Here is a 25,644-nt window from a genome sequence, read left to right on the forward strand (position 1 = left end):
CTAGGTAACGCATTCCAGTGTTTCACCACCCTCCTAGTGAAAACGTTTTTCCTAATATCCAACCTAAACCTCCCCCACTGCAACTTGAGACCATTACTCCTTGTTCTGTCATCTGCTACCACTGAGAACAGTCTAGATCCATCCTCTTTGGAACCCTGTTTCAGGTAGTTGAAAGCAGCTATCAAATCCCCCCTCATTCTTCTCTTCTGCAGACTAAACAATTCCAATTCCCTCAGCCTCTCCTCATAAGTCATGTGTTCCAGTCCCCTAATTTTTTTTGCCCTCCACTGGATGCTTTCCGATATTTTTCCACATCCTTCTGGTAGTGTGGGGCCCGAAACTGTACATGGTAATCCAGATGAGGCCTCCCCAATGTCGAATAGAGGGGAATGATCACATCCCTTGATCTGCTGGCAGATTTCTTTGTGAAATTAACTCCTCTGGCTGTTAATTTCTTTTGATGTATGCCATGTATATCCATGGAACCTACATTTGATTTGAAAATGTGTTTTGATGAGGTTTGTGAAACCAAATGCAATGCCACTAGGGGACAGCAGAAACTAATTTTCATATTTGAAGTTTTATTGTATGTGTTTTTTCTTTAAAAAAATGTAATTTTACACATTGTGTGGCATGAAGAGGACATGTGAGTGAAAGAAATCCCATACAAAGGTTACTTAACTGATAAGTAGAATGGTACGAAAAGGACTGGTTTACAGGAACTTTGATTTCTTTTTCAAAAATAGTGGGAGAAAAAAACTGCTTTGCTTTGTTTTCCAGTTTATTCAGTGCGTGGACATGTTTCTGTATTTAGTGCTTAGCATACTATTGCTACTAGCTGACTTTAAATAAATCCACTTCTTCCCTAAAAAGGGAAGCCTGTAAAACTCCTTTACCAAAAAAGCCTGTAAAACTCTTACCGAAGTCTGGCTTTTCTGCACCAAGAGTTGTTTTTAAGACATTAAAGGTGAAATGGAGGACAGAGTAGAATAATCCATTCTGTAGGGATTCTAATAGTTTCAGGGTAAGTCTGGAGCCTCATGTTGCATGTGCACATAATGTAAAATACTTCTTTAGGACCTGATCCATTGCCCCTTGAAGTCATTGGGAGTCTTTCTTTTGGCATCCGTGAGCTTTGGATAAGTCTCAGAGAGAGATCTGGTGTTTGTCAGTGGCTCTGGAGGAAGCCAACATGCTCTTTGGTGGATATATTTTTGTGCGTGTGTACTGTATATCAAATAATCTAACTATATATAGTCTGCCTTGGTTTTGTTACACTCTCACTTTGTATCCTGAAAATGTATCTTGTATTAAAAATCTCCACTGTCCATTTTCTATTGGACAAGACAATATGATAACGGTAAGCAGTTTAGTCCCATTAATTAAAAAGTTTGGAGCTGCTGGTGCCATATGGTTGTTTTTAGGGGAAAATGATTGGACAATAGTTTCAGGCAGTCAGGAAATATATCCCTCTGGATCATGGTCACTGGGAAGCTGTGTAATTAAGCCCCTCCCTGTTGTAACATTTTCTGACTAAACACTTAAGGTTTTGGATAACTCAGCAAAGTTTAATTTTTTTTCCCCCCTCAATGTGAAAAATAATTGTCTTTAATCCAGAGATGGGATGTGTTTCTTGGGATCTGGATTACCTGCATAGTCAAATTGTGAAGCTGGCAGCTCCTTGCATAATTAACTATTTATTAGGTTAAAAGCTTGTTTGAAGTGCTTTCATTGATTTACTGTAGTATTTAGTCCATATTTCATATTACATTGCAGTCTTCAATTCATTGTCCTAACTTAAAAAAATATTTAAAAAAATAGCTGCCAGCAGAGGTCACAAGAAATGCCCCTCACCACTGCATATTTAACTCACAATTCATATTATTTAACCCTCCTCTTTACAATTACGTTCTGAAGCCCAGCTACAATTCTGACATTGTCCTGCAGTTGCATCCAATTGGACTATTACCATTACAATATTTTTCTAATGATGTGGTATGAATGATGTTCTAACACACTAAAATATAAACTTGGCTATGGTCATAATTACCCACTGACACAATGCCACCCTGGAAAACTATAATAAAGAGTAAATAAGTATTTGTTTCAATACAGTAGAATGGACACAGCTGCTGTGGGAAATAGATTGCTTAGTAACTAGACTGGAGGCCCCAGTGACCTTTATATTCAATTTATTGATAAGGTTGGTGTAAGCTGTGGTATGCTTTTGTCCATTTTTTTTCTCCTGACTAATGTGTGTCTGTTCATAAGAAAGAAGACTCTACTATATAACTAAATAAAGGGGGATTATGATCTAGTGGCAGAAATGAAACCTGGTTGGATGATTCTCCTAACGGGGATGTTAATGTAAAAAGGTACTTCCATGCCTAGAAGAGAGGGAAGAGGATGTGATATGGTCTTAAAAAAATAAAAAATACATGCCCTCTGCCAGAAAGCTACAACTTGACAAGTGTTTGCCAATAAAATTCTTTGGTTAATGATACAAGAATGTGAGCATCATGTGGAGACGATCAGGACTGGAGTAGAGTTAGAACAAAAAATGTGTGGTCCATATCTTGATGTACTTTAAAACACCGGGTGCAGGGTGTATAGACCCATTGGAAAAGCCCCCTCATCTTCTCAATCTCAACTAGTGAGGAAGAAACTTCCTCAGTGAGAGCCAGCAGCTGAATGACAGACTTAACAATTATCTATTTAGTTTAGGTGAGCAGCAGACACCACCAATTTGGTCGACTTAATATACTCTCTCTACAGGAAACACATTTTGAATCATTTGAAAGCTTATTATGTCTACATTTAAGATGAGATATGATGTCAAGCCATCATGTGGTGCCATTATCATAGAAACGGGGGTAAGCAATAACTCCATCAACTAGTTAAAATGCTCGCTTAGTTTAATGGCTGTGTGTGTATTATTTCAAGACATAAAATTGGATTTCTTTATGACCTCAAAACATCACAATGATGATGTAAAGGGTAAAACAAAATCTAATAATTTTTGTACAGAGGGTATTGAAATGTAATAACTCTGGTGACGCTTCTAGTCATCATTATTATCATCATCTTGTTTAGCATGATCTCTGAGTACGTGGGTTACCACAGTCTTCATTGTTTTGGCAGTTCTGTGCAGGGAGAATTGTTCTGACTACAGATGCAGTTGTTTGTGCAGTGAACCCTACTGGTACAAGCACAGAGAAGGTCTTGTGCAAGCTCAGATGTCATTGGGCCCTTGAAGAATATGGGGAGTAGTTAATGATTCACATTTTTCCATCCATAGTGCAGTGCTGGTCGGCTAACTGGTCTACCTATCCAAATCTTTGTTTGCCAAGATGCTATTTTGACATGCTCTTCAAAACTGTCCTCACGTGGTGGGAATTTGCCCTGTGACTTGTCCTTTCTGATGGCTAGATTGAGGCACAAGCAATTCAAGTCTCTGGGGGTCTCCTTTTCTTTCTTGCTGTGATCATACAGCACTGCTACCAACTTCCTTACTGCAGGAATTGTGGTTTATCCATCACTCTGTCCCAATTTGGTAAGATCTCTGAAGCAGTAAACTCCCTCTGGTTTGATAACATTAAACAGATTTTTTTTCTCCATACCAAATAGGGTTCACACAGGGTAACAAGCAGCCGCAGTGATATTCTGCTGGCACAGTGCTTCTTACTAGCGGACCTTCTTCAGGTGCAGGGATAATTAAAGGCTGGAGTGGCCTGTATGTCATGACTTCCTCTACCCAAGGTGATCAGTCCTAGGGTTTCTGTCCACCTTCCCTCCGATGGCTTGTTGACCTGAATGGTGAGGCTACCTAGGAAGATTGATACATTTTTATCATCTTCACTCTCTCTCTGCTAATGTAAAAACAGACATGTATAGCAGTATGTGAGCTTTAAGAATAGGAAGTGGTACTGTCTGGCTTGGGGCAGTAAGAGGTAAATAAAACTTTTACCTATTGTTTTGGGTACAACTCTAGCTCAGGTTGGTATTGACAATTTGTTAGTCTCTAAGGTGCCACAAGAACTCCTGTTCTTTGTATCTGACCATGTGGTCCAAGTGAAAAGAGTTTGATCTCAATCCAGTTCTCAGTGAACAGGGGTCCCTATCATGGACAGTGGCTCTACATTTGGCACTAACTGCCACCCCTTGATGGACATAGCAGAAAAGTTAAAGCCTGAGTGTGGGCAATAAATTATCCACTTGCACTCAGAGGTGTGGTTCCTCAGGCTCATGGTGTAGGAAAACAGAACTGCTTCTCCACAAAGTTCTTTTGGTGCATAGAGGGCATCCTCTTTCATGAGCACCAAACTCTCTCTCAATTAAAAAAAAAAGACGGTAGCCGATATAGGATCTTCCTGACTCAGCCATCCCTTTCTGCCCCCTGTTCAGAGGCAGCTTCTTTCTCTATCATGTTTCCAGTTACCATAGAATAGAACAGGATTAGTGAAGTTCTATGTCACCTTGCTTCTCTGGCTGTTAGTTTAAAGACTCGGTTGATGACGAATAGATATTCAGGCAAGCAGACTCATCTCATTCGGAATGAGTAACTAAGACAAATGTACACAAAAGTTGCATAGATCTGGTTTTTGAAGACTTGCTGTAGCCAAAACAATTCCTTTTTTAAAAATCAAGGTTAATAGTATCTTGTTGTGTATAAGGAAACTATCATAAAATCACAATACTAAAGTGAGATCTACTCTGGGCCCTTCAGATAATCTCAAAATGATGTAAACATAAGTATCACGTACCAGTTGGTACACAGATCAAATTAATTGATTTTATTTATTAAGAATGCCCTGGGTTTTAGTTGAAAATTCCATGTACAAAGCAGCTGTGTTAGAGGAGTGTTGCTTAACAAATACCTCCATTGGTAAAACACTAATATTTGGTCTGGTGATCCAAAACAACTGTTTGGTTTTGGTAAGGGTGTACAGATTGGAAGCAGCAGGCAACACGAATCAGAAAAGGACGCTGTTTCTTTTCTTTAGAGAAGTACTAGTGGTGACCTGGAAGAGGCTTTTTAAAAAATTGGGGCTGACATTTTCTTTGCTGCTTCATGATGTATTTTTATTTTCTTATTTATCTACCTTTAATGTCAGGAATGCTTTCCTCTGGCTTTGCTGGAGAACTTCGTAAGGATAGGTATTGTGATCATTTGTACCAGTAGCTGAAGATCTACAGATAGTTTTCCCCCGCCCGCACAAGTGTTGGAGTCAAATAGGCATTAATGGGAAAACGGAGTTTTAAACAGTTGGAGAAAAGAAAGGGTATTTGGTCAATTGGGACAGCTTTTAACCTCTTGTGAGGTCAATAGCAGGTAGCTATTTTCCATAGTGTCTTCTGAGGTCTAGAATACACACATTTCTAGCATAAAAAAGCAAGCAGAAAAAGCTTTTTCTGAGAGAGAAACTTTCAGGCCACCTTTATACATCATTTAAAAAAAAAAAAAGCACAAGCTCCATATTTGAATTTACAGGGGACCTTTTAAGTGTAGTGATGGTGCAGACCAATAGTCTTCTAAAACATGTTTGTTGTCACTTGAGGAGAAAATAGCTAATCTCTTCTTGAGAAGCAAGTCTATATTTGTCTAAATAAAGCTCCTTTACTATTGGCTTGTCGTCTTTGCAGCTAAACCACCATGAAGAATCTAAACAGATGCAAAATCTTCCAGATGGTGTTTCAAATCATTTAGTTTTCAGTTTACCCAAAGCTTTGACTCTTTGTTTTGTTTTAGATTTCATGTTTTGCAATGAGGAAGCACAGCAGCCCAGTGCTTGCCTGTCTGTTTTTCAGTTACTTCACAGTTTTTGGGCTAGTTTAACTCCAATCTGCAATATAAGACAGTCCCTTCAGGCTTTTCAAAAGCCAATAGAAATATTTTGTGTGTACCTAAACTTAATTAGGTGTAAAGAAGTATGGAGAATTGCTTAAGTGAATGATTAGAACCTAGCAATAGTCATTAATTTCTTTTAATCCCTTTGAATGTCTCAAGCCCCTGATGCTGAGAAATATTTTAAATATTGCTTTTCTTCCTAGTAATAACAAGTAAAACAAAACCAACCAAAGAAGCAAAAACCAAAAAAAAAAAATTCACTTGAAGACCTTTCTTCATATTCCTGGTCTAACTTAATGTGATTTTCTTTTCTTAGCTTTAATACTATTTCCCTGCCTAAAGGGTCTATAAGATTTAATTTAAACTTTGAAATAATCATAATCTTTGGAGACCAAGTTTTAACGCTTGCTTTTAATAACATTTCCACAGTGTGCTTTTCACCTTCTATATATTTCTAGTTTGTGGAAAGGCAACTTATTTACTATACAGTGTGTTTGGCACTGCTGTTGTTTGTAGCTTAAAAGTTATTATATACAAAGAACTGCATTAAAACGTTACTTTTGAAAAGTCAAGAACTCAAAAGTTAGGAAATGCAAGAATTAAGGTAGTCTGTGCAATTTTCTTATATCTTTGTCCCCTAAATTAAAGAGCCATCTACCATCAGAAATCTTTCCCATATAGTACTTGTAGACTGTGATCAAATCACTTTTTAACCTTCTCTTGGATAAATTTACTAGATTGACCTTCATAAGTCTGTCATATAAGGCGTATTTTCCTGATATGAAATAATTTGTATAACTCTTTCCATTTTTTGTTACACTATTTTTGAAGTCAGGATGGCAGAACTGGACACAGTTTTCAGGTAATGTTCTCACCAATGCTGCTCTTAGTTGATTATACAGCCAAGGATCATGTTCTCCCTCTTAACTACAACATTGCATTGGGAGCACATGTTCAGTTGATGGATAAACAGCTGAACTTGAGCCATGACTTTGAAATTAACCATGATATACATGTCCTTTTCAGAATCAGTTTTCTAGGATACAGTCTCTTATCTTCTAAGCATGACCTACATTCTTTGTTCATAGATGTATGACCTTGTATTTAGCTGTTAATATACTGCTTGTTCAAATGGTCTCACCTTACCAAGCAATCTTGGTCAGTCTGTATAAATGATCTGTCCCCATCATTTTGTCATCTGCAATCTTTACCAGCAATGATTTTCTGTTTTCTTCCAGATCATTGATACAGATATTGAATAAGTCTTGAGACAAGAACAGATTCCAGAACCTCACTAGAAACATCAACTGTTGGGTGTTCCTAATTTAAAAACGGTTTTGAGATCTTTCAGTTAACCAATTTTAATTCATTTGATATGGCCTGCATTGATTTTGCATAGTGCTAATTTTGTTATCATAAAGAAATTTGGGATGAAGTCAGATGTATTACAGAAGTCTAAATATATTATGCCAACAGTTACTTTTGTCAAATCAAACTTGTAATCTCAACAAAAAAGGATATCAAGCTTGTCTGACAAGATCAGATTTCCATAAGCATGTTGACTGGCATTAATTATGCTACTATCCCCTTTGAGTCCCAAGTTGATCTTTGATTTTTTTTTTTTTTTTTTTTGGTCTGGGATCAGTGTGAGGCTAACTAACCTATAGTTTCCTGGGACATATTGTTTGCTACCCCTTCTATTTCAGAGGCCTTCTCCCCTACCTCAGCTGCCAGTCCCTTTCCACCACCTTCTGTTCCTCACCCTTCTACATTCCAGTCCAGTTGATTCTACCTCCTCCTGCTTGCTGTTTGGGTGTATTCAAAGTGCCAGAATGTCTCCCAGTTCAGTTGCTGCACCAATGCTGCACTATCCTGTGGCTGCTAGAGTATTTGCATGGAAAATCCTCAACCTCTACTGTCCTTGGTTGGATTGTATGCACTACAGGGTGAATCTTCTGATGATTTAGCTTCCAAACTCTAATAAATCTCTACTGAGCATATGCAAACAAATTTCCAGAGGGCTAAATCTGGATGAATTTTCACAGGAATGGAAAATGACCCGTCCCTTACAACAGAGCTGCAACTTGAAAACGTCAAGTCTTTACTTCAAAGCATAGAGGCACTAGAGCATCTCAATGAACCTGTTGTAAGAATTTAAAATGGGCAAAACAACCTATTTCCCCCACATCTCATTTTGATCCATTTTTGCTGAAATTTTCCCCAAATTTTCAGCTTGAGGCAGATATCCAGCATAGAAAATCTGTCCAAACAAATAAAGTTTTGAAAAAATTATAAGCAACTGAACACAGCGTGTTTATAGTGGAAAGCATTGGCCAACCTTAACTATGGTAATTGCTATTTGTGTTACTTATAATGCTGTTTGCTTTTGGATATTAAAGTTTTTAAACTATTTTTTTGGGGATGCAGTTTTTACTAAATAAAATATTGTATGTGCTTTCTCCTGAGAAATGTGGGCCCTCCGCATCCTGTCTCAAGACTAATTAATGGTTTTCATCTGATCTTTTTAGTGACTCTGGGGGTGTCCATTCATACCCACTTGGCCGCAAATTTAAATGCTATCCTAGAAAAAGTTTTTTCCTTGAGTCCTCTTTATTCACTCTAGCACTCCTATCTTTTTGACTCTAAGCCAGTCATATATCTGGATGAAAACAACAAGATTCTCAACTACCATAGCCACTTCTAGATTAGAATTGAATGGGTCCCACTCCACAATATATTTATATACCAGCCGCCTCTCTCCCTCTCACTGTCTACTTCTCTTTCACCATCAGCTTTACTGCCTGATGCTCCATGGCTATTGGCCTGAGCCTACAAAGCTTCGTTCCAGAAGCTGGCTCAACCAGTTCTACTCACCCCACCTCCATTCTCTAGCCAACGTCGGATTTCCCCTTTCATCACTGTTGGAGTCCTCATAACTAAGAATTCCACATATCACCTTTCCATGTTCCAGTCTTCTTTGTCTTTTGAGTGAGAAAATGTATAGGAAATCAGATCATATCATCCCTTTTTCTACAGAGTCCCTTCACCCCACATACCTCCTTTCCTTAATTCCCATCCTCTTTTGGGCCCTTTGGAGAATAGGGGGCCAAGGTATGAATGAATGAGTGAGAATGAATGAGAGAATGAATCTGAGGAGAGGGGTCTTTGAAAGGGAGAGATACTGGGGAAAAGAATTCATAGAGGAGAGTGAATATGTTTGAGGAGAGACTCAATAGTGAAACCCAGTAGAGAATGTGATGGGGTGAGAGGAGGAATGAGGAATTGATGGGAGAACGGAAGAAAAGTATATATGAAGATGAGGAAGGGGAAAGGAGGGACAGATATTGGAATGGAAGAAGTGGTAAGAGTGAGCTAGAGGTAGAGGGAAAACTAGTGCACAGTATAGGAAAAAATAGAGGGCAAACTAGCTACTCAACAATAGATGAAGAAATACTCCAGTATAGAAGGAGAATAAAAATAAGGCAAAGGAAAATAAAAAAGATAACACAGGATAGGTGGTATAGATGATAAATGTTTTGTGATGAAGAGGTGATAAATGTTTTGATAAACATGTCAGTTGAGAAATTTTATAATAAAAAATTTTTTGAAAAGGACAGGAATGAATGGGCTGCTGCTGGTGGCAGCAATTTACTTATTGGCTTACGGTAGCTAATTACTTAATTACATTGTTTTTTCCTTGTTGACCCTTATTTACTAGCATTCATGGGATTCTGTCCCAGTTCAATACATTTCTGAAATAAACCTGTAATAAGTTGTCCTTACCGCTGTAGCGGCCCTTTGTGCCTAGAGGTGGTGTTGCAAGGGGTCCTTGTCTCTGGAGCTATCTAATGGCCACTTCCTTGGCCCTGCGATGGCCTAACTCTGCATCTTCCATGGCCTGGCCCTCTTACCATCTCGCACAAAAGTTCAGCTCCCTTCTGGGGTAAAAAAAGGTCCAGTTAAGAGTCCAAACAATTCTGTCCTTCTTGGGCTACACTGAAGCTCTCCATACCGTCTATGTTACTTCCTCCTGGCAGGCTTCCTTGAGCATCTCCCTCATCCCTGGAGGCCTTACCTCAGGGCTTCCCACACAGGAGCCTAATCTGCTCCTGCGGAGTTGCTCCCCTGCTTCTTACACTGCTTCCCTTCTCCAGAGACAGTCACATTCACTTAGTGATTGCCTTGCTGCTTGTGGGACCTATTTCAGGGCTTCTTCCACATGAGCCTACCCTGCTCCCTGTGGGTCTCTTTCAGTCTGGCTTTTTCAGGTCCTTCCCAGAGAGGGAACTCCTCTGGCTCTTCTCTCTGGGGTCTCCTCACTCTGAGTTGAGTTCTGTTTAAGTGGTCTTTTCCTGATCCTCTCATGGCTGGGGTCACTATCTTAAGTTGCCATATCAGCATCTGCTGTGGGCTAGCTGGTAGTTGCAGACAAGGCTGAGCCTGGCTTTTCTTACACTGTCACAGGCTGGCTGGTCCTTTAATTGGACTAACATGTATTTAGTGGGGGATCTTATACAGGGATTTTCCCAGTAATCTGCACCCTTGTTGCACTGTAGATACTATGTTTAGTCTCTAAACTTCTTTGTCACAGTTGAATTAAATATGTTTAATGTTTGCTTCAGTGAAGGTAGATTTGAAAAATAGAGGCACTAGTTAATCATTGTATCTCTCTTAGTGGGATTTGTAAGCACACTGTTTTTTTATTACAGTGATAGTTATTTCTTTCTCCACATACCCCCATCCCTCCAATTAGTTATAAGATAGGAAGCTACACAGGCTTACTCCAAGGAGGAAGCCAACAAGTAGGAGACATTAAGAATGAAGTGTAGGAGTTCTGAGCTTTCTACCAAACATAAATCTGAGTAATTACCAAATTGACTGCATCCCAAACACCTATTAAATATACCGAAGAGAGAATCCTGGACCCAGTTTTCATACTGACGATCAATCTCTGCTTTTATTGTTTGGCATTTAGTATCTTTCAGTTCATTATTGTTTTCAGGCTTTTCTTTCAATTATGCCTTGATGAATTATCTAAATAGCCTTTCTTTGAGGGAGCAAATTTAAAACCCCTATTTGGAAACAAGTTAGAGCAAGGGTCTTAATCCTTCCCCACTACTAGTCTCTTTCAGTAAGAATGAGATACGTTTGGAGCACACACAAGTGTGATCCCGTCATGATCATATGTCACAACTCTGGGGTTAACTGCATCTCTGCCCCCTCCATGGTCTCCTCAAGAGTGCCCCTTTAAGTCTCAGGCTTTCACGATCACCTCTCTGTGGGCTGGGACCTGCATCCTTTTCTCTTCAGACCAGAGATTTAGGTTTCTTGCAGTTACCTTGCAACTCACTGTGCTAATCCCAGCAGGTCTGACTTTAGGCCAGGGCCTGCAATTCTGCTATCTCCCAAGGGTTATGACAGGCTTTACGAGTGACCAGCTATCGTTCACAAAGCACAGTACTTTTACTTGAGGCAAAAGTAGTACAGAGAAAACATACATAAACCAACCAACAGTCTACACATGTGCTGAGCTTACTAAGTGTCGCCCATCTCCCATATGGAGACCGTAGTAGGTTTCCAATCCTTCAGGCCTTTCAAGTAGTTGTGAATTAATGTTATGAATGATCAGTGTCTAAAAGCTGAGACAAATAACCGGATCCTATAACATTGTGTATTTCATTAAAAGGTTTAGCTTTGATAACCACAAAAATCCATCATGTGCAGAGAGGTATGGCTTAGTGACATAAATCTCTGTCTGGAAGCCAAGCTCCCATGGGTTCAGTCCGTAGTTTTACTACTAACTCCATCTGTGATGTTGGCAAATCATGTCTCCTGTTTGCCTGTGTTTTTCCATTGCAAAATGAGGATAGTTGCCTGCTACTTGGGGCTGTTGTGAGGATCAAGGTTTGTTAAACTTGCTGTATGCGATTCCTTTTGAATAGTGTGTTTTTTTTTTTTTTTTTTTTTTTTTTTTTTTAAAACCCTTTAGTCAAAGAGCCTTGCTTTTCTTTTTCTTCTTTTGATCAGGTACAAAGAAGGTGGTGAAGCTTTGTTAGTACTGCTTCCCTCTGAAGAAAAAGGCATGGTTCACCAACTGTCGCAAAGAAAAGTACCTGTCAATGAAATCAAGTAAGTTACCAAAGCTTAGTGAGTGATTTCAGTCCTCTTTGACAGAGGTAGTATATAATGATTCTGTGACCGTCTTGCTTTATTAAGATACCATTAAACTGCATGTTTTACTTGCAGTTGGATAAAGAAAGGAGAGCTTGCATTATCCATGTCTTTAATTTGATTTCTGTGAATGATTCAGTGCATCAACGTACATTTTCCTTATAACAACATTTGTTTTATACCTTTACGTGCACAAACCAAATTAGTATTTATGCCTGCTTGGAGCTTACTGCTAAACTATTCAGCCTTTGTCTAAAATTATAGTGAGTTGGTATATGTATAATCTGGAAATAATTTTTGGCTACACTGCAGCTTTCTGTTACCCTGTTCTGACGAAGTGTGGAACTTAAAACGGTGACTCAATAAAGCTCAGAAGTCCTTGTAAATTAATATGATCTTTATTCTCAAAAAAAAAAAAAAAAAAGCAGAGTTACTGATTGCAACAATACTTTACCAGAGAAAAAGTTAGTATATGTAATTTCTTGCACAGGATTTTTATCAAAATTTTGTTTGCCCAGTCAGACTTAATCACTATACTGAGAGTGTCCGATTTTTGATAGGAAGGTCCTCAGAACAGGGCCTATCATTTATTGTACAGTGCTGCTTAAACAGATGGCATACAGTAATGTCATCTGGATCTAGAACCTCTTGAGTAAAATAGTGAAGTTTGTCAAAAGACCATTTTCCCCTACTAGCTGAAGCATATCTAACTGTGCTATTCAGAAACCTGGGAGGTACAGATGCCGGGGACTAGGAGGTGGGGAATAGAGGTAGATGGAAAAGAAATGCAATGCAAAAACTAAATCATCAAACTATTAATAGCTTGAATGAAAACAGAAAAGCAAAGCACTTGGTAGGGTGACTGACATACTCTTCACTAAGTATAATGGAGACTGCTGTAACAAAGCAGGTGTGGCATATCTCATTAAGTCCAGATCTTGGGATACTTTTAAATCACTTAATCTCAATATTCTTAAGTTTTTTGCCCATCTATAAAATGGATATAATAGAGAAATACTTTACTGGTACCTCTCAGGGGTATTGGGTCTTTTTTAACCCTGAAAAGTGCTATGAGATCTACTTGTGAAGGGTGCTATCTTGGAATAAAATATTAGTACAATACATTACATTTCTTTTTCTGGTTCTGAGTTCATTCTCTACATTTTATAAATTGAAGAAGTGTTTTAATGTTAATTTTGGCTTTGTTTAAAAAAAATCTTTTCCATCTCAACAATCTGTTCTCTGGTTAAAGGGTCTGAGTTCCTGTTTGCTTTGCCTGCATTATTCATTTAAAGAGATTGATGCTCATGATTTTAGTTAAACCTTGTTCACAGTAGCGATAGCTTTATGCATTTTAAAATAATACAGAGGGAATGAAAAAGTACTTCTGGGAACTTATATGAGCTTCTTAATGTATTTTCTAAAGGTAAAAGAATGTTCCTTTTTTTTTTTTTTTTTTTTTTTTTAACTAGGATCAACCCTGAAAAGCTTGTAGATGTCCAAAAGAAGATGCAGGCTTTTTTAGCTCAAGATCAAGAGTTAAAGGAGAGGGCTCAAAGGGTAAGTTGTCTATAACACAGCCCTATGAAGACATATTCGTTAAATAGAATTACTTTTACAATAACTGCCTTGCCAACTGTTGCTAAGGCAAATGTACTTAGAACTGCTAAATATGATCATTTTTAAATCTAAAACATTAGATACCACTGGAAAATAATCATCTTGTTTTAGGAGTTGTGACAAGTATCTTAATCTTCTCTTTGTTGTCCTCTTTTCCACAATGTGTGTAATCCCATCTCCATTCTCCTTTAATTAACTGACAGTTTTTTTGATTGAAGGACCATAGATACATTTCTACTTCTTCCTGCTATGGCTTTTCTTCCGGGAGCTGATATAGAGCATGTTAAAAATACTAATTGGTTATCAAAGTTAAAAAAAAAAAAAAAAGACCTTATTGAAACTGGCAAATATGACTGCTGAGCTTAAATTTGGCCAGAAAATGTAGTCTTCAAATCAATATAATTTTGAAAAATATAAATAACTTTATACCTCAAATGCCAACATTTTTAATCAAGGTTTTCATTGTTGCACCTCCTGGATGTACAGGGTAATCCATCCCTTCAGTGATGGAAAAATCCATATGTCATGGCTACAAGGAGGACTGTGCCTTCGATCCCTTTAGTCCATCTGCCTTAGGTATCTAAGGGGGGGACCCCTATCGCCATAGCATCTTGCAGTTTTTATGTACTTATCCTAATGTCTCTCTGAGGCAGAGAAGTATTACAACCACCATTTACAGGTAGGGAACTGCGGCACAGAAGGACTGTGACTTGCCCAGGATTGCACAAATTGTTTGTGGTGAAATAGGGAGTTGAACCTAGGTCTCCCTTAGGACCACTGGATTCCTTAGGAGACAGTCCTGGCTTCCTGCACTTCATCCTGGACAGGACCATGCATTTCAACCATGCTTAGATAGGATTTCTGGGCTGAGGCACTGGGGATTTCTGGGCTGCAGCCAGACCTGCCAACGGGGGGGACAATTGCCCAGGGACCCGGGTGATTAAAGAGGGCCCGGGGCCCTTGGCCACCACCAGCAGCTCAGTGGGGCTAAGTTAAGCTTCCTGCCCGGCCTCACTCCACGCTGCTCCTGGAAGTGGCTGGCATGTTCCTGCAGCCCCTGGGGAGGGGGTGTCCGCATGCTGCCCTAGCCCTGAGCGCTGACTCTGCAGCTCCAAGTGAGTTCTTAGTGAGTTTGGGGGAAAAGTATTAAATGAGTTTGGGGGAAGAGTATTTATTTGGATATATAGGCAAGGTTTGGGACAGGAACCTAATAATCAGGATAGGGCATTTGGAGGAAGTAATTTGCCTTGCCACCCTTCTACTTACCCCACATCCTAATTGCCCCCATTCATCCACTCCCCCAGAAACTCTGATGGAACATAGAACCCCCTAAAATCTTGGTCTTGCTTTATGTTACACATTCACACCAAAAACAAACAAGCAAACAAACCCCAAACCTGTTAAATATTAAGATTGCAAAGTCAAGAACTCAGTTAGGAAATGCCAGTATTAAGAGTGCCCATGCAACCTTAATTTGGCCCCCTTGTATGTATGAATTATGATAGTCTTTTATTTCATGATCACATACTATTTTTTCCATAGAATAGATGTGGTGTGGGGATGAATCCGGTTGCGTAGTGAAGGAGGCTGTCTGCAGGACTCCTGCCTCATTTGTTGCAGAAGTTGGAAGGTGTGTGATGAATGAGGCAGGGGACTGCAGGAAGAGGAAGTATGGTCTCATGGCTGAGACAGTTTAATGCTTCCCTGGGGAATTGGATTCTATCCCTGCCAGTACCACAGACTTTCTTTGTGATGTGCGCAAGTCACTTAAACCAAACTTTTTACAGGTGATCACTAATTGTGTTCCTCATTTTCTGCATACCTAACTTGAGATTCTTGGTCTAATTTGCAGAAGTGCTGAGCACTCTCAACTGCAACTGAAATCAGTGGGGGCTCTGCTGGAATATATAAAGTGCTATATAATGCTAAGTACTCTGTAAATTCAGGTCCTAGTTGTCTCAAATTGGCAACCCAAACCATCCCACTTCACAGGGGTGTTATGAAAATAAATTCTTTAATGTTTGTGAAACACTTAGATTCTACAGTGAGGAGTGCCACAGAAAAGCCCATGAAGAAATTAACAAGTCTATCTCAGACCAGGGTTTGAATAGTGAATAAGGCATGGAGCCACACAATAAACAATGAGGAGGACGCACAATATTGGATAGCTACTCCTTAAGTGAGCACCATCCATCCTGTGCTCTGAATGAGGCAGGGTCCATGTGATCATATAATTAACAATGATATCATGCATGCACACAAGAAAAAACAAATTCAGTCATGTGGCATCGTATTGACACCTACTTTAGATCATCAGCAGGAACTTCAGTTACACCGTGCAGACCTCTGGCACTTGAGCTAGCAGAGTAAATCATAGAGGATTACAACCTACTACTACTACCTACAAGACATTAGAGGGGGATGAGACACTTTGCAAATGGGTTTCATAGATGGTTGTGTACATCAGAGGAATGGTGAGACTCAGGAATCTCATGTTCAATTCCGGGCTGTGGAAGGGAGTGTTCTCTAGTGAGCACAGACTCTTAACCCTCCCCCAACTCCAAGTGTGACCCCCTTCTGCTCTGTTCCCTCTAGTTTGTCCCTTACCAGTCCTGTCTCTCCCCCACTCCGGCTCCTTGTTTTAGTTCCAGTCAGTGCTCTTCAGGTTTCTCACCCCCTTCTGACTCCTCCTCTGATCTACCTTTCTCTGCCCCTTCCAGTTGATGGAAGTTAGTGGGAGTTTTGCTTGAGTAACAACAATGAGGTCAAGCCTTTAGTTAGTTAAAATGACCATTGTTGACTATTGAATGTTCAATTTTAAAAGTAATTTTGTTTATGAAAGGTGCCAGGTTGATGGCTCTGGACTGAAATCCTAAGACATTTAGTTGTAACATGGGAATGGCAGTGCAAGTTTCCCCTTGTTTCCTCCTTGGCAAAGCATTCTTTAGACCAAAATACCAGGTGGCGTATCATGATCATCTGCAACTGTAACTCTGTTTTACAGTTAGATAAATTTATCTAAGACATGATGAAACAGCTGGCTAGGAAGGGGCGAGAGCAGGAACAAATAAATGTTCTTTGGCTTAGGTTGACAAAACTAATAAACCATTTCCCTTTCAATTGCTTCTTCTGCATTGGCTCTTTTAAGATTTTTTTTTTTTTTTTAAAAGGAGATAAATTTAAATTAGGTGAGTTGAAAAAGTCTTAACACTTCAGAATAGCAATGGATCAAGGTCAAACAAGGGCTTTTCTTTCAGACTGATGGATCTAATGTTAAAGCTATCCTGTTAATCCTGCTAATCCTATTTCTATTAGTTTTTTATAATAGTGTTTAATACAAACGTAAAATCAAAGTATACTCTCTTAGAGATGAATATGTATATGGGGTCAGTATACAAAATTTTTAACTTATGGAAAAAAGATGGATCAGGCCTGGGCTCTTCATTTACGCAGGATGTATGTGTGTAAGAGCCTAGTTGTTCCTGCTCTTTAGAGGAATGGCTGTATCACAGATGATATCTTAACCTCGGAATCATACCCAGAATGCTGGTTTTAAAATTGTGGCTAATTTTATATTGGGGCAATAGAACCCCAATCCTGATTGGGGGAGGATAGGTGCTATTATCATAGAAATATTAATATAATCCAGCATTGACACTTGGTGTTAATTCTCCATAATGGTGCAAACTTTGAATTCATCCAATAGTTTTATGACTGAAAGCAATACCAAAAAAGTAGAAATGTCAGCCAGCATTATCCACTCATTCCTGCTAAAACAGCAGGAGCAGCTAATTAAAGGTTCAGGCTGACATTTTTTCCCCTTTTGGCAGTCCAATGTGGGTGCAGATGGGCTTCGAAACCTAAGAGGAATCACTTTTAAAATTAAAATGGTGACGTGTGTGTGTGTGTGTGTGTGTGTGTGTGTGTGTGTTGAAAACAAAGCCTTCAGAGGGATGATGGGTTTGTGCTTAAGGCACCGAAATCAGATCTGAGTTCAGTTTATGGTCTTGCTACATATTTCATGTAATAGCTTGGGGAAGTCATTTAATCTTTCTGTGCCTCATCTGGAAAACGGAGATGACACTTCTCTCCCACCCTTTTTGTCTCTTGTCTGTTTACCCTTGGGGCAGGTAGTGTCTCTTACTATGTGTATCTCCAATGCCTAGTTCCTAGCAATTTATCTTAGTTGGGTCCTCTAGGAGTTAGTGATTTTAATTGGCCAAGCCTTTGTAGCCTTAAACTCTCATCTTGATGACATTTCTATGTTTTGCTGTAATGCAATCACTTTTGAATGCTGAATTCAGTCAGTTCCAGAATTTCAGAGAATGTTCTATCCATCAAAGGGTCAGAACCCTATTGATTTGGTGAAGATGTGAAAACCAGAAAGGGAAAGGGGGGACAAATTGGGCCTTGGGCATTTGGTTAGTACAGCTAGCAGCTTCAGCCACACTCGGTTGCTTCTGTAGCGAATTGTCAACTCCAGGGGCTGCTTGCATTTCTCTATTTGCCCCCAGGAACTCCCCGTGTGCCACCCTCTCATCCCCCTTTATTTCAGGGCCTTGCTGCAGACTGCTCAACCTCACCCTCATAGCAAGGGCTCTGTCCCTCATGCCCTCTCTCTTCACCTCCCCCCCCATAGTAGGGTCCTCCATTTTTTTCTATATCAGAGTCTGTGTGCGTCCCTCAGAATGCCAGGGGCTCTGTTCCTCGGATCACACCAGGTCCTCTGTCTTCTCCCTTATACAGTCCTCCTTATTCTTTCCCATAACCTCTGCACGCCACATCCCATCAATAGGTATCATGTTGCAGCCAAAGGGAGAAATGCTGGTCCAGTCAAGATGCTTCTTGCTTCTCCCCCGCAACCTGAGTGCCAGTAGAATGTGCACATGGAGAACACACGAGTCTCCCTGCTCTTGTTTCTGGTATCACAATGGATCCTGGTGACTGAGGGGAGCAATTGTAGGGAAAATCCTGCTCTGTCCCTGCTACTCTGGGACAGAGCATGCCCAGTGCATTTGGACTCCTTAGAGAATTTAGCTGCCACACAGGAGTCTACTGATCGTGTGAACGGTGATTTTGGAGGCTCATAGCTTGGCCAGATTTGGATGGATGTTTATGGGGATGCCAAAAGGCACATCTCTGTCAGCAGAGCAAAAACACTGCCAAATTTCAAATCCCTGCTCCAAAACCTGGAGGTGCTTGAGCTTGTCAGTGAAATGGTTATAATATTTTAATATGGGAAAAACAGTGTATTTTTCCCATACTTCATTCTTAGCAACAGTTCTGTTTTTTGTGCTGAAAATTAAAAAATACTAGAAGGGCTCAGAGACCTGTCATGGGAAATCTCAGCCTGAAAATTTATAGTTTAGGAAAATGAGTGATTGAAAATGGAGACCTATAATAGGAAGTGTTGTGCTACTTTGACTCTAGGCATACCTACAAGTGCAACCAATAACAAAAAGTAGCATGTGTGAAGGGGCAAGGCCAGATGGCTATGGAAGAGTAGTCTTATTGGGATCCGGGAAGTGGGCGGGTGTAGCCCGTCCACTGCTAAAGGATCCCCCCCCAGCTTAAAAGGGGGATCCACAGGACCTAGATGCCCAAAAAATTCCAGGGGACAACTAATAAAATAACAGGGATAGGAGTGCGGTCAAAGGGTCAAATGAAGGGAACCGGACGGGGACACTGAGCAGAGAACCCCGGACAGCGCCCACTGCTCCTCAAAGGCGTCAAGGGAGTCGGAGGACGCCGCCCAGAGGAACTCTGCCCGGATACGTGAACTATGGAAGAGTAGTGGGAGATAGATATATTAGCTCCTGGCTAAACAAATCCCTGATACTAGGATAAGTGAAATGGCAGCTGCTCCAGGTCAATTAAGACACCTGGGGCCAATTAAGAACTTTCCAGAAGACAGGGAGAAGGCTAGGTTGATTGGGACACCTGAAGCCAATCAGGGGCTGGCTGAAACTAGTTAAAAGCCTCCCAGTTAGTCAGGTGGGAGTGCATGTCAGGAGCTGTGGGAAGAAGTTGCGCGGTTGGAGAGGCTGAGTAGTACACACCATATCAGGCACAAGGAAGGAGGTCCTGAGGTAAGGGTGAAGTGAAGCTTGAGGAAGTGAGGGCTTCTGTGGGGGAAGTAGCCCAGGGAATTGTACATGTCATGTTTCTAAAAGGTCAGCTACCATAGCTGATACTATTAGGGTCCCTGGACTGGAGCCCGGAGTAGAGGGTGGGCTTTGCCCTCCTCCCCTGACCTTTGCCCCTTGTTTAATCACTGAGACTGGGAGACAACAGAGACTGTGCAAGGAAGGATAACTTCTCCTCACCTCCCTCACTGGCTTATGATGAAAATGGCTCAGTCGCTAGAGGCAAGGGTCACAGTCTAAAGAAGGGTTACATGGAGGGTCACAGTGAGCCTCTGAGGCTAGCAAAATCCGCCAGGAAACACGGGACCCACAGAGGCAAGGACAGAGCTTTGTCACACATGTTAAAGCGACCTGTCAAGGGAAAACATGGGTTTGAGTTTTTTGCTACTTTCAGATGTAAAAATTTCTCCTGCTTCCTCATTTTACCTTAGAAAATAATTATGTATTTTATGATGTAGGAGTATCTAGAGGCCCCAGTAGGGATCAGGTTTTGTTGGATGATCTCTTGGGGTTCATAAGGATATGGAAAACATTCTTACCCTCTAACTGAAAGGCCAGAAGTACTGAATCATTATCGCAAATGATTTCTCCCAAATGTGTTGGTTTTAAACAGAATAAAAATAATTTCTCGTCTCAGTTTGGTTTCTATTTGTTCTAGTTTTCCAGTAGCCCCTAAAGTGTTCTAGGGCAGGTTTTGTTGTAAATCAAAACAGTCTGGGCCTCCTTTTGTAGAGCAGCAGCACAAGAGCCAAAAACAGAGCTCAAAACAGGGGAGTTTGAGTGGAGATCTGTTGGAGAAGGGAGGCAAACCCGTGTTCCTTAGCAGTAAAGTGAGTTTGCTTGCTTGCTGGTTTGTTTCAGTTTACAAAGTTCGGTGGTGGGCAGTGTGTTGAGAGACAGAGCCTTTGATCACCACTGAACCTTGATTGGGAGCTTCTCTAATCAGCAGACCTATAAAGGCAGCCAACCGGCCAGCCAGTGGCATAGGAACCAGCAAGCAGAGGTGAAAACAGGGAGTTTGAGTGGGAGTTTGTAAGGGGGAGTTTGGTGTGTTTTGGGGTGTGTGTGTGTGTGTGTGTGTGTGTGTGTTTTGTTTTGTTTTTGTTTTTGTTTTTGTTTTTGTTTTTTTTCCTTCTTGACAGGAGCTTAGGAGGGAAGGCTATGACAGCTATGCTGGCAGCAGTGGTAGTGACCTGAAAAGCTACAGTGAAGATGACTGGATGTGGAAGCTGTGGTGATGTAAATCTTGCCCATATGCTCAGGGTTTAGCTGATTGCCATATTTGGGGTTGGGAAGGAATTTTCCTCCAGGGCAGATTGGAGAGGCCCTGGAGGTTTTTCGCCTTCCTCTGTAGCATGGGGCATGGGTGACTTGAGGGAGGCTTCTCTGCTCTTTGAAGTCTTTGAACCATGATTTAAGGACTTCAATAGCTCAGACATGGGTGAGGTTTTTCATAGGAGTGGGTGGGTGAGATTCTGTGGCCTGCGCTGTGCAGGAGGTCGGACTAGATGATCAGAATGGTCCCTTCTGACCTTAGTATCTATGAATCTATGTATATTATCCTGAAACGGGTACCTGAAAGGTGCTTTGTTTGAAGTGCTGTCTGATAGATTTGATGGAAGAGAAGATCTGAGGTTTGGTGATGCAGACAGAAACTGTGGTGGAGGTTCGAAGGGGATTTGAGCAGGTGATGGAGGGAAGGAGAGATGAGGCTCAAGACTTGCAGATGCCTGCTGGACTAGAGAACTGTGAGGGTAGACTGTTGGATGAAGAAAGTGGCCAGTGGAAGCAAGTGACTGAGAACAAAGCAGAGGAAAAGACCAGCTTGTGAAGGGGGGAAGAGAACTGAGGAACAGGTTCGCTGAGTTGGAAAATGAAGGGAAGAGGCAGTCAGTAACATAACATGGGAGAGCAAGGAAGAAGAGAAGTGTGGCTAGTGTAAGAGACAATGGCAGTAGCCACAGTTTGGAGCACCAGGAGGATAGAGGATGAGTCACAGAAGATTGCAAGTGAGAACAAAAGACAAAGAAAACTTGCGACCAGAAAGAACAGAAGTAGGAAAGTTGAATAATTGCCCCAACACCAGGAAGAGGCAGGTCTATGTGACTGGGGATTTCTTACTAAGAACAGAAAGACCTGTCACCAGAGCTGATCTGGAGAACAGAAGGGTGTGCTGTCTGGTGGGAGCTAAGATCCTACAGGCTGAAGAGGATCCACTAACCAGCCTTCATGTGGGAACAAATGATATGGCTAGATTCTCGTTGAGATGCATCAAGGAAGACTACGCTAGGCTGGGAAAGATGCTTAAAGAAATGGATGCTAAGGTGTTCTTCTGTGGGAGTCTACCTGTCTGGCGGACAGCAAAGGCAAAACAAGATTATGATGATTGACAGGTGGCTCAGGCAGTGGTTTTATAAGAAGGGTTTTGGAATATTTGACCACTAGCAGGAATTCAGAGGACTGTTCTGATGGGATGGACTCCACCTAGATTAGGGAAGGAAATAGACTTCTGGGATGGAGGTTGGCACAACTGATTGTTCAAAAGAGCTTTTAAACTAGGAATTTGGGGGAGCTGGTGGCGAGAGCTCATGTAATCTCTACATCTGATTCTCATACTGAGTGGGAGGAAAATCAAGTAAAAGGATACAGCAATGGAGAGAGAAACAATAGAGTGTAGGAGAATGAACAACAAGAGGAAAGAGAATGACAGTCACTGTCAGGTAGGTGATACATACTGGTAGTAAAAAGATTGTACCTAATCGGGTGGGGATTCTGGGTGAAGACAAGCAGAAAGAGCTAAGATGTCTGTACAAAAGTGCAAGGAGCCTGGGTAACAAAAAGGAGAAACTAGAACTACTGGTGCAGGAAGTTAAACCAGATAGTATAGGGATAATGAAAACATGGTGGAATAGTAATCATGATTGGAATACAGGTATAGAAGGATATGCGCTGTTCAGAAAAGAAAGGTAAAGGTGGAGGAGTAGCATTGTATATTAAAGATGAGGTATACTGTAAAATTAGAAGTGATGGAATGGATAAACTGGAATCTGTTTGGGTCAAAATCACATTGGGGAAGAAAGATAACAGAGGCTCCTCTGGGATAATGCTTGGGATCTCCTACAGACCCCCAGGATCCAATTTGAATATGGATAGAGATCTCTTTAATATACTATTGAAAATTGTGTGATTATGGGAGACTTTAATTTCCCAGATATAGATTGGAGGACAAGTGCTGCTGATAATGGTAGGGCCCAGATATTCCTGGAGGTGATAACCGGCAGATTTTTTCACTAAATAGTCACTGAACCAAGAATGGGTGATGCCATTTTAGATTTGTATTAGTATTGGTAAGTAGTAAGGACCTCATAGAAGAACTGGTTGTAGAGGATAACCTTGGTTGGAGTGATCATGGGCCGTTTAATTCCGTTTAAACTCCAATGGAAGGATAAACAAAAATGGATCTGCAAATAGGGTCCTTGATTTCAAAAGTACAAACTTTTTAATTAAGAGAATTAGTTATGGAAGTGGGTAGACTGAAGAACTCAAGGATCTGAATGTGGAGGAGGTGGCTTGGGATTAATTTCTTTAACTTTGACTAAGTATCTGAAGCCTACATCCCAAGCAAGGGGAAAAAATTTGTAGGGAAAGGTTGCAGAGCAAGCTGGATGAACAAGCATCCCAAACAAGTTATTCAGAGAAGGAAGAAAGCCTACAAGGAATGGAAGAAGGAAAGGATTAGCAAGCAAAACTACATCATCGAGGTCAGAAAGTATATGGAAAAAGTGAAAAAAGCCAAGCAGAGTTGGACCTTGCAAAGGAAATTAAAACAAATAATGGAAGGTTTTTTAGCCATGTAAATAAAGAAAACAAGGAAAGAAGAAACACTAAGGATGGGGTGGAGATTAAAAATAATCTAGGTATGGCCCAATACCTAAATAAATACTTTGCCTTAGTTTTTTATAAGGCTAATGAGGCGCTTGGGGGCCATGGCTGGGTGGCTAATGGGAACAAGGATATGGAGATAGAAATTACCACATCCAAGGTGAAGCCAAATTCAAACAGTTTAATGGGACCAAATTGGGCAGCCTGAATAACTTCCATCCAAGAATATTAAAGGGACTGGCGCATGAAATTGCAAGCCCAATAGCAAGAATATGTAATGAATCCATAAATTTAGGGGTTGTACTCTGACTGGAGAATTGAAAACATAGTACCTACATTTAAGGAAAGGGGAAAAAAAATGTGATCTGGGAAACTACAGTCCCCTTAGTTTGACGTCAGTTCTATGCAAGTTCTTAGAACAAATTTTGAAAGAGAGAGTAGTTAAAGACATGGAGATAAACGGTAATTGGGATAAAATACAACCTGGTTTTACAAAAGTTTTATATTGTGCCAGACCAACCCGATCTCTTTCTTTGAGAAGATAACCAATTTTCTAGACAAAGGAAGTGCAATAGATCTATTCTACCTGGATTTTAATAAAGCATTTGATACAATTCTACATGGGAAATTATTACATAAAGTGGAGAACATCAGGATTAATATAAGAATATTAATATAAAAATGTAAGGAAGTAGTTTAAGGGGAGAGTGCAAAAGTTCATGCTGAAAGGTAAATGCAGGCTGGAGGGAGGTTACTGGTGGAGTTCTACAAGGATCAGTCTTGGACCAATCTTATTCAACATTTTCATTAAAGATCTTGACACAAAATGAGAGTGTGCTAATAAAATTTGTGGATGACACAAAGTTGGGAGGTATTGCAAAAGTTGGGAGGACCAGAATTTCATATAAGATATGGATGACTTTGAAAACTGGAGTAATGGAAATGAGATGAAATTTAATAGTACAAAGTTGTGTACTTGTGAACAAACAAGAATTTTTGCTGTAAACTGAGGACTCATCAGTTGGAAGCAACAGAGAAGGAGAAAGATCTGGGTGTGTTGATTGATCACAGGATCAGCTGCCAGTCTGATGCGGCCGTAAAAGAGAGGCTAATGCAACCCTAGCATGCATCAGGTGGGTTATTTCCAGTGGAGATATGGAAGTATTACCACCATTATACAAGGCATTGGTGAGCCCTCCTGTGGAATACTGAGTGGAATTCTGGTCTGCCATGTTTAAGAAAGATGAATTCAAACTCGAACAGGCGCAGAGAAGGGCTACTAAGATGATCAGGAGAATGGAGATCCTGCCGTATGAGAGGAGATGCAAAAAGCTTGGTTTGTTTAGCCTAACCAAATGAAGGCTGAGGGGAGATAGGATTGCTCTCTATAAATACATCAAAGGGATAAATACAATGGTGAGCTGGAGCCAGTTCGCACCAGTTCGCGTGAACCGGTTGTTAAGTTTTGAAGCAATTTTAGAACTGGTTGTTAATTCGCTTCCCTGCAGGGGACGCTGAGGCTTTGATGGGCTCCGGCCGGTAAGTGATGTAATTCCTCCTCTGGCCACCGGGGGCACTGCGCTGCGGGAGCCATGTGGGCTGCCACCTGGCCCTGGGCACGAGCCCTGTTGCTGCAGCTCCCCTGGCCCTGGCCCTCCCGATGCTGCCTGGTGGGTCCCTGGCTGCTCTGCTAGGCCTGGGCTGCGTCCTGCTGCTTGGGCTGCTCCGTGAGTACCCACCACCCTGCCCACAGCCACTCCCACACCCCCTGCCTACAGCCTGCCCCTGCCGCACCCCCAGCACCCCCTGCCCACACTAGTCCCTGTCTCCTGCACCCCCTGCCTGCAACCAGCCCCTGCCACGCGCACCCCTTGCCCTGCCTGCAGCCAGCCCCTGCCGCACCCCTTGCCTGCCTCCCGCCCCTGTCTCCAGCCATGCCTGCACCCCCTGCCCTACCTGCAGCCAGCCCTTGCGCAT

General features: G+C 41.1%; 1 protein-coding gene across 1 annotated transcript in view; it reads left to right on the plus strand.

The window, feature by feature from the left end:
* The window catches only part of DDX10 (DEAD-box helicase 10), a 309,833-nt gene that overhangs the window by 27,431 nt on the left and 256,758 nt on the right, over positions 1–25,644 (plus strand). Inside the window, exons 10-11 of the mRNA XM_038371539.2 lie at positions 11,876–11,977; positions 13,492–13,579. Of these exons, the coding sequence (XP_038227467.1) occupies positions 11,876–11,977; positions 13,492–13,579 (190 nt within the window). The remainder of the gene's footprint in view (positions 1–11,875; positions 11,978–13,491; positions 13,580–25,644) is intronic.

This window comes from Dermochelys coriacea, chromosome 1, assembly GCF_009764565.3.
Source record: "Dermochelys coriacea isolate rDerCor1 chromosome 1, rDerCor1.pri.v4, whole genome shotgun sequence".
NCBI lineage: Eukaryota > Metazoa > Chordata > Testudines > Dermochelyidae > Dermochelys > Dermochelys coriacea.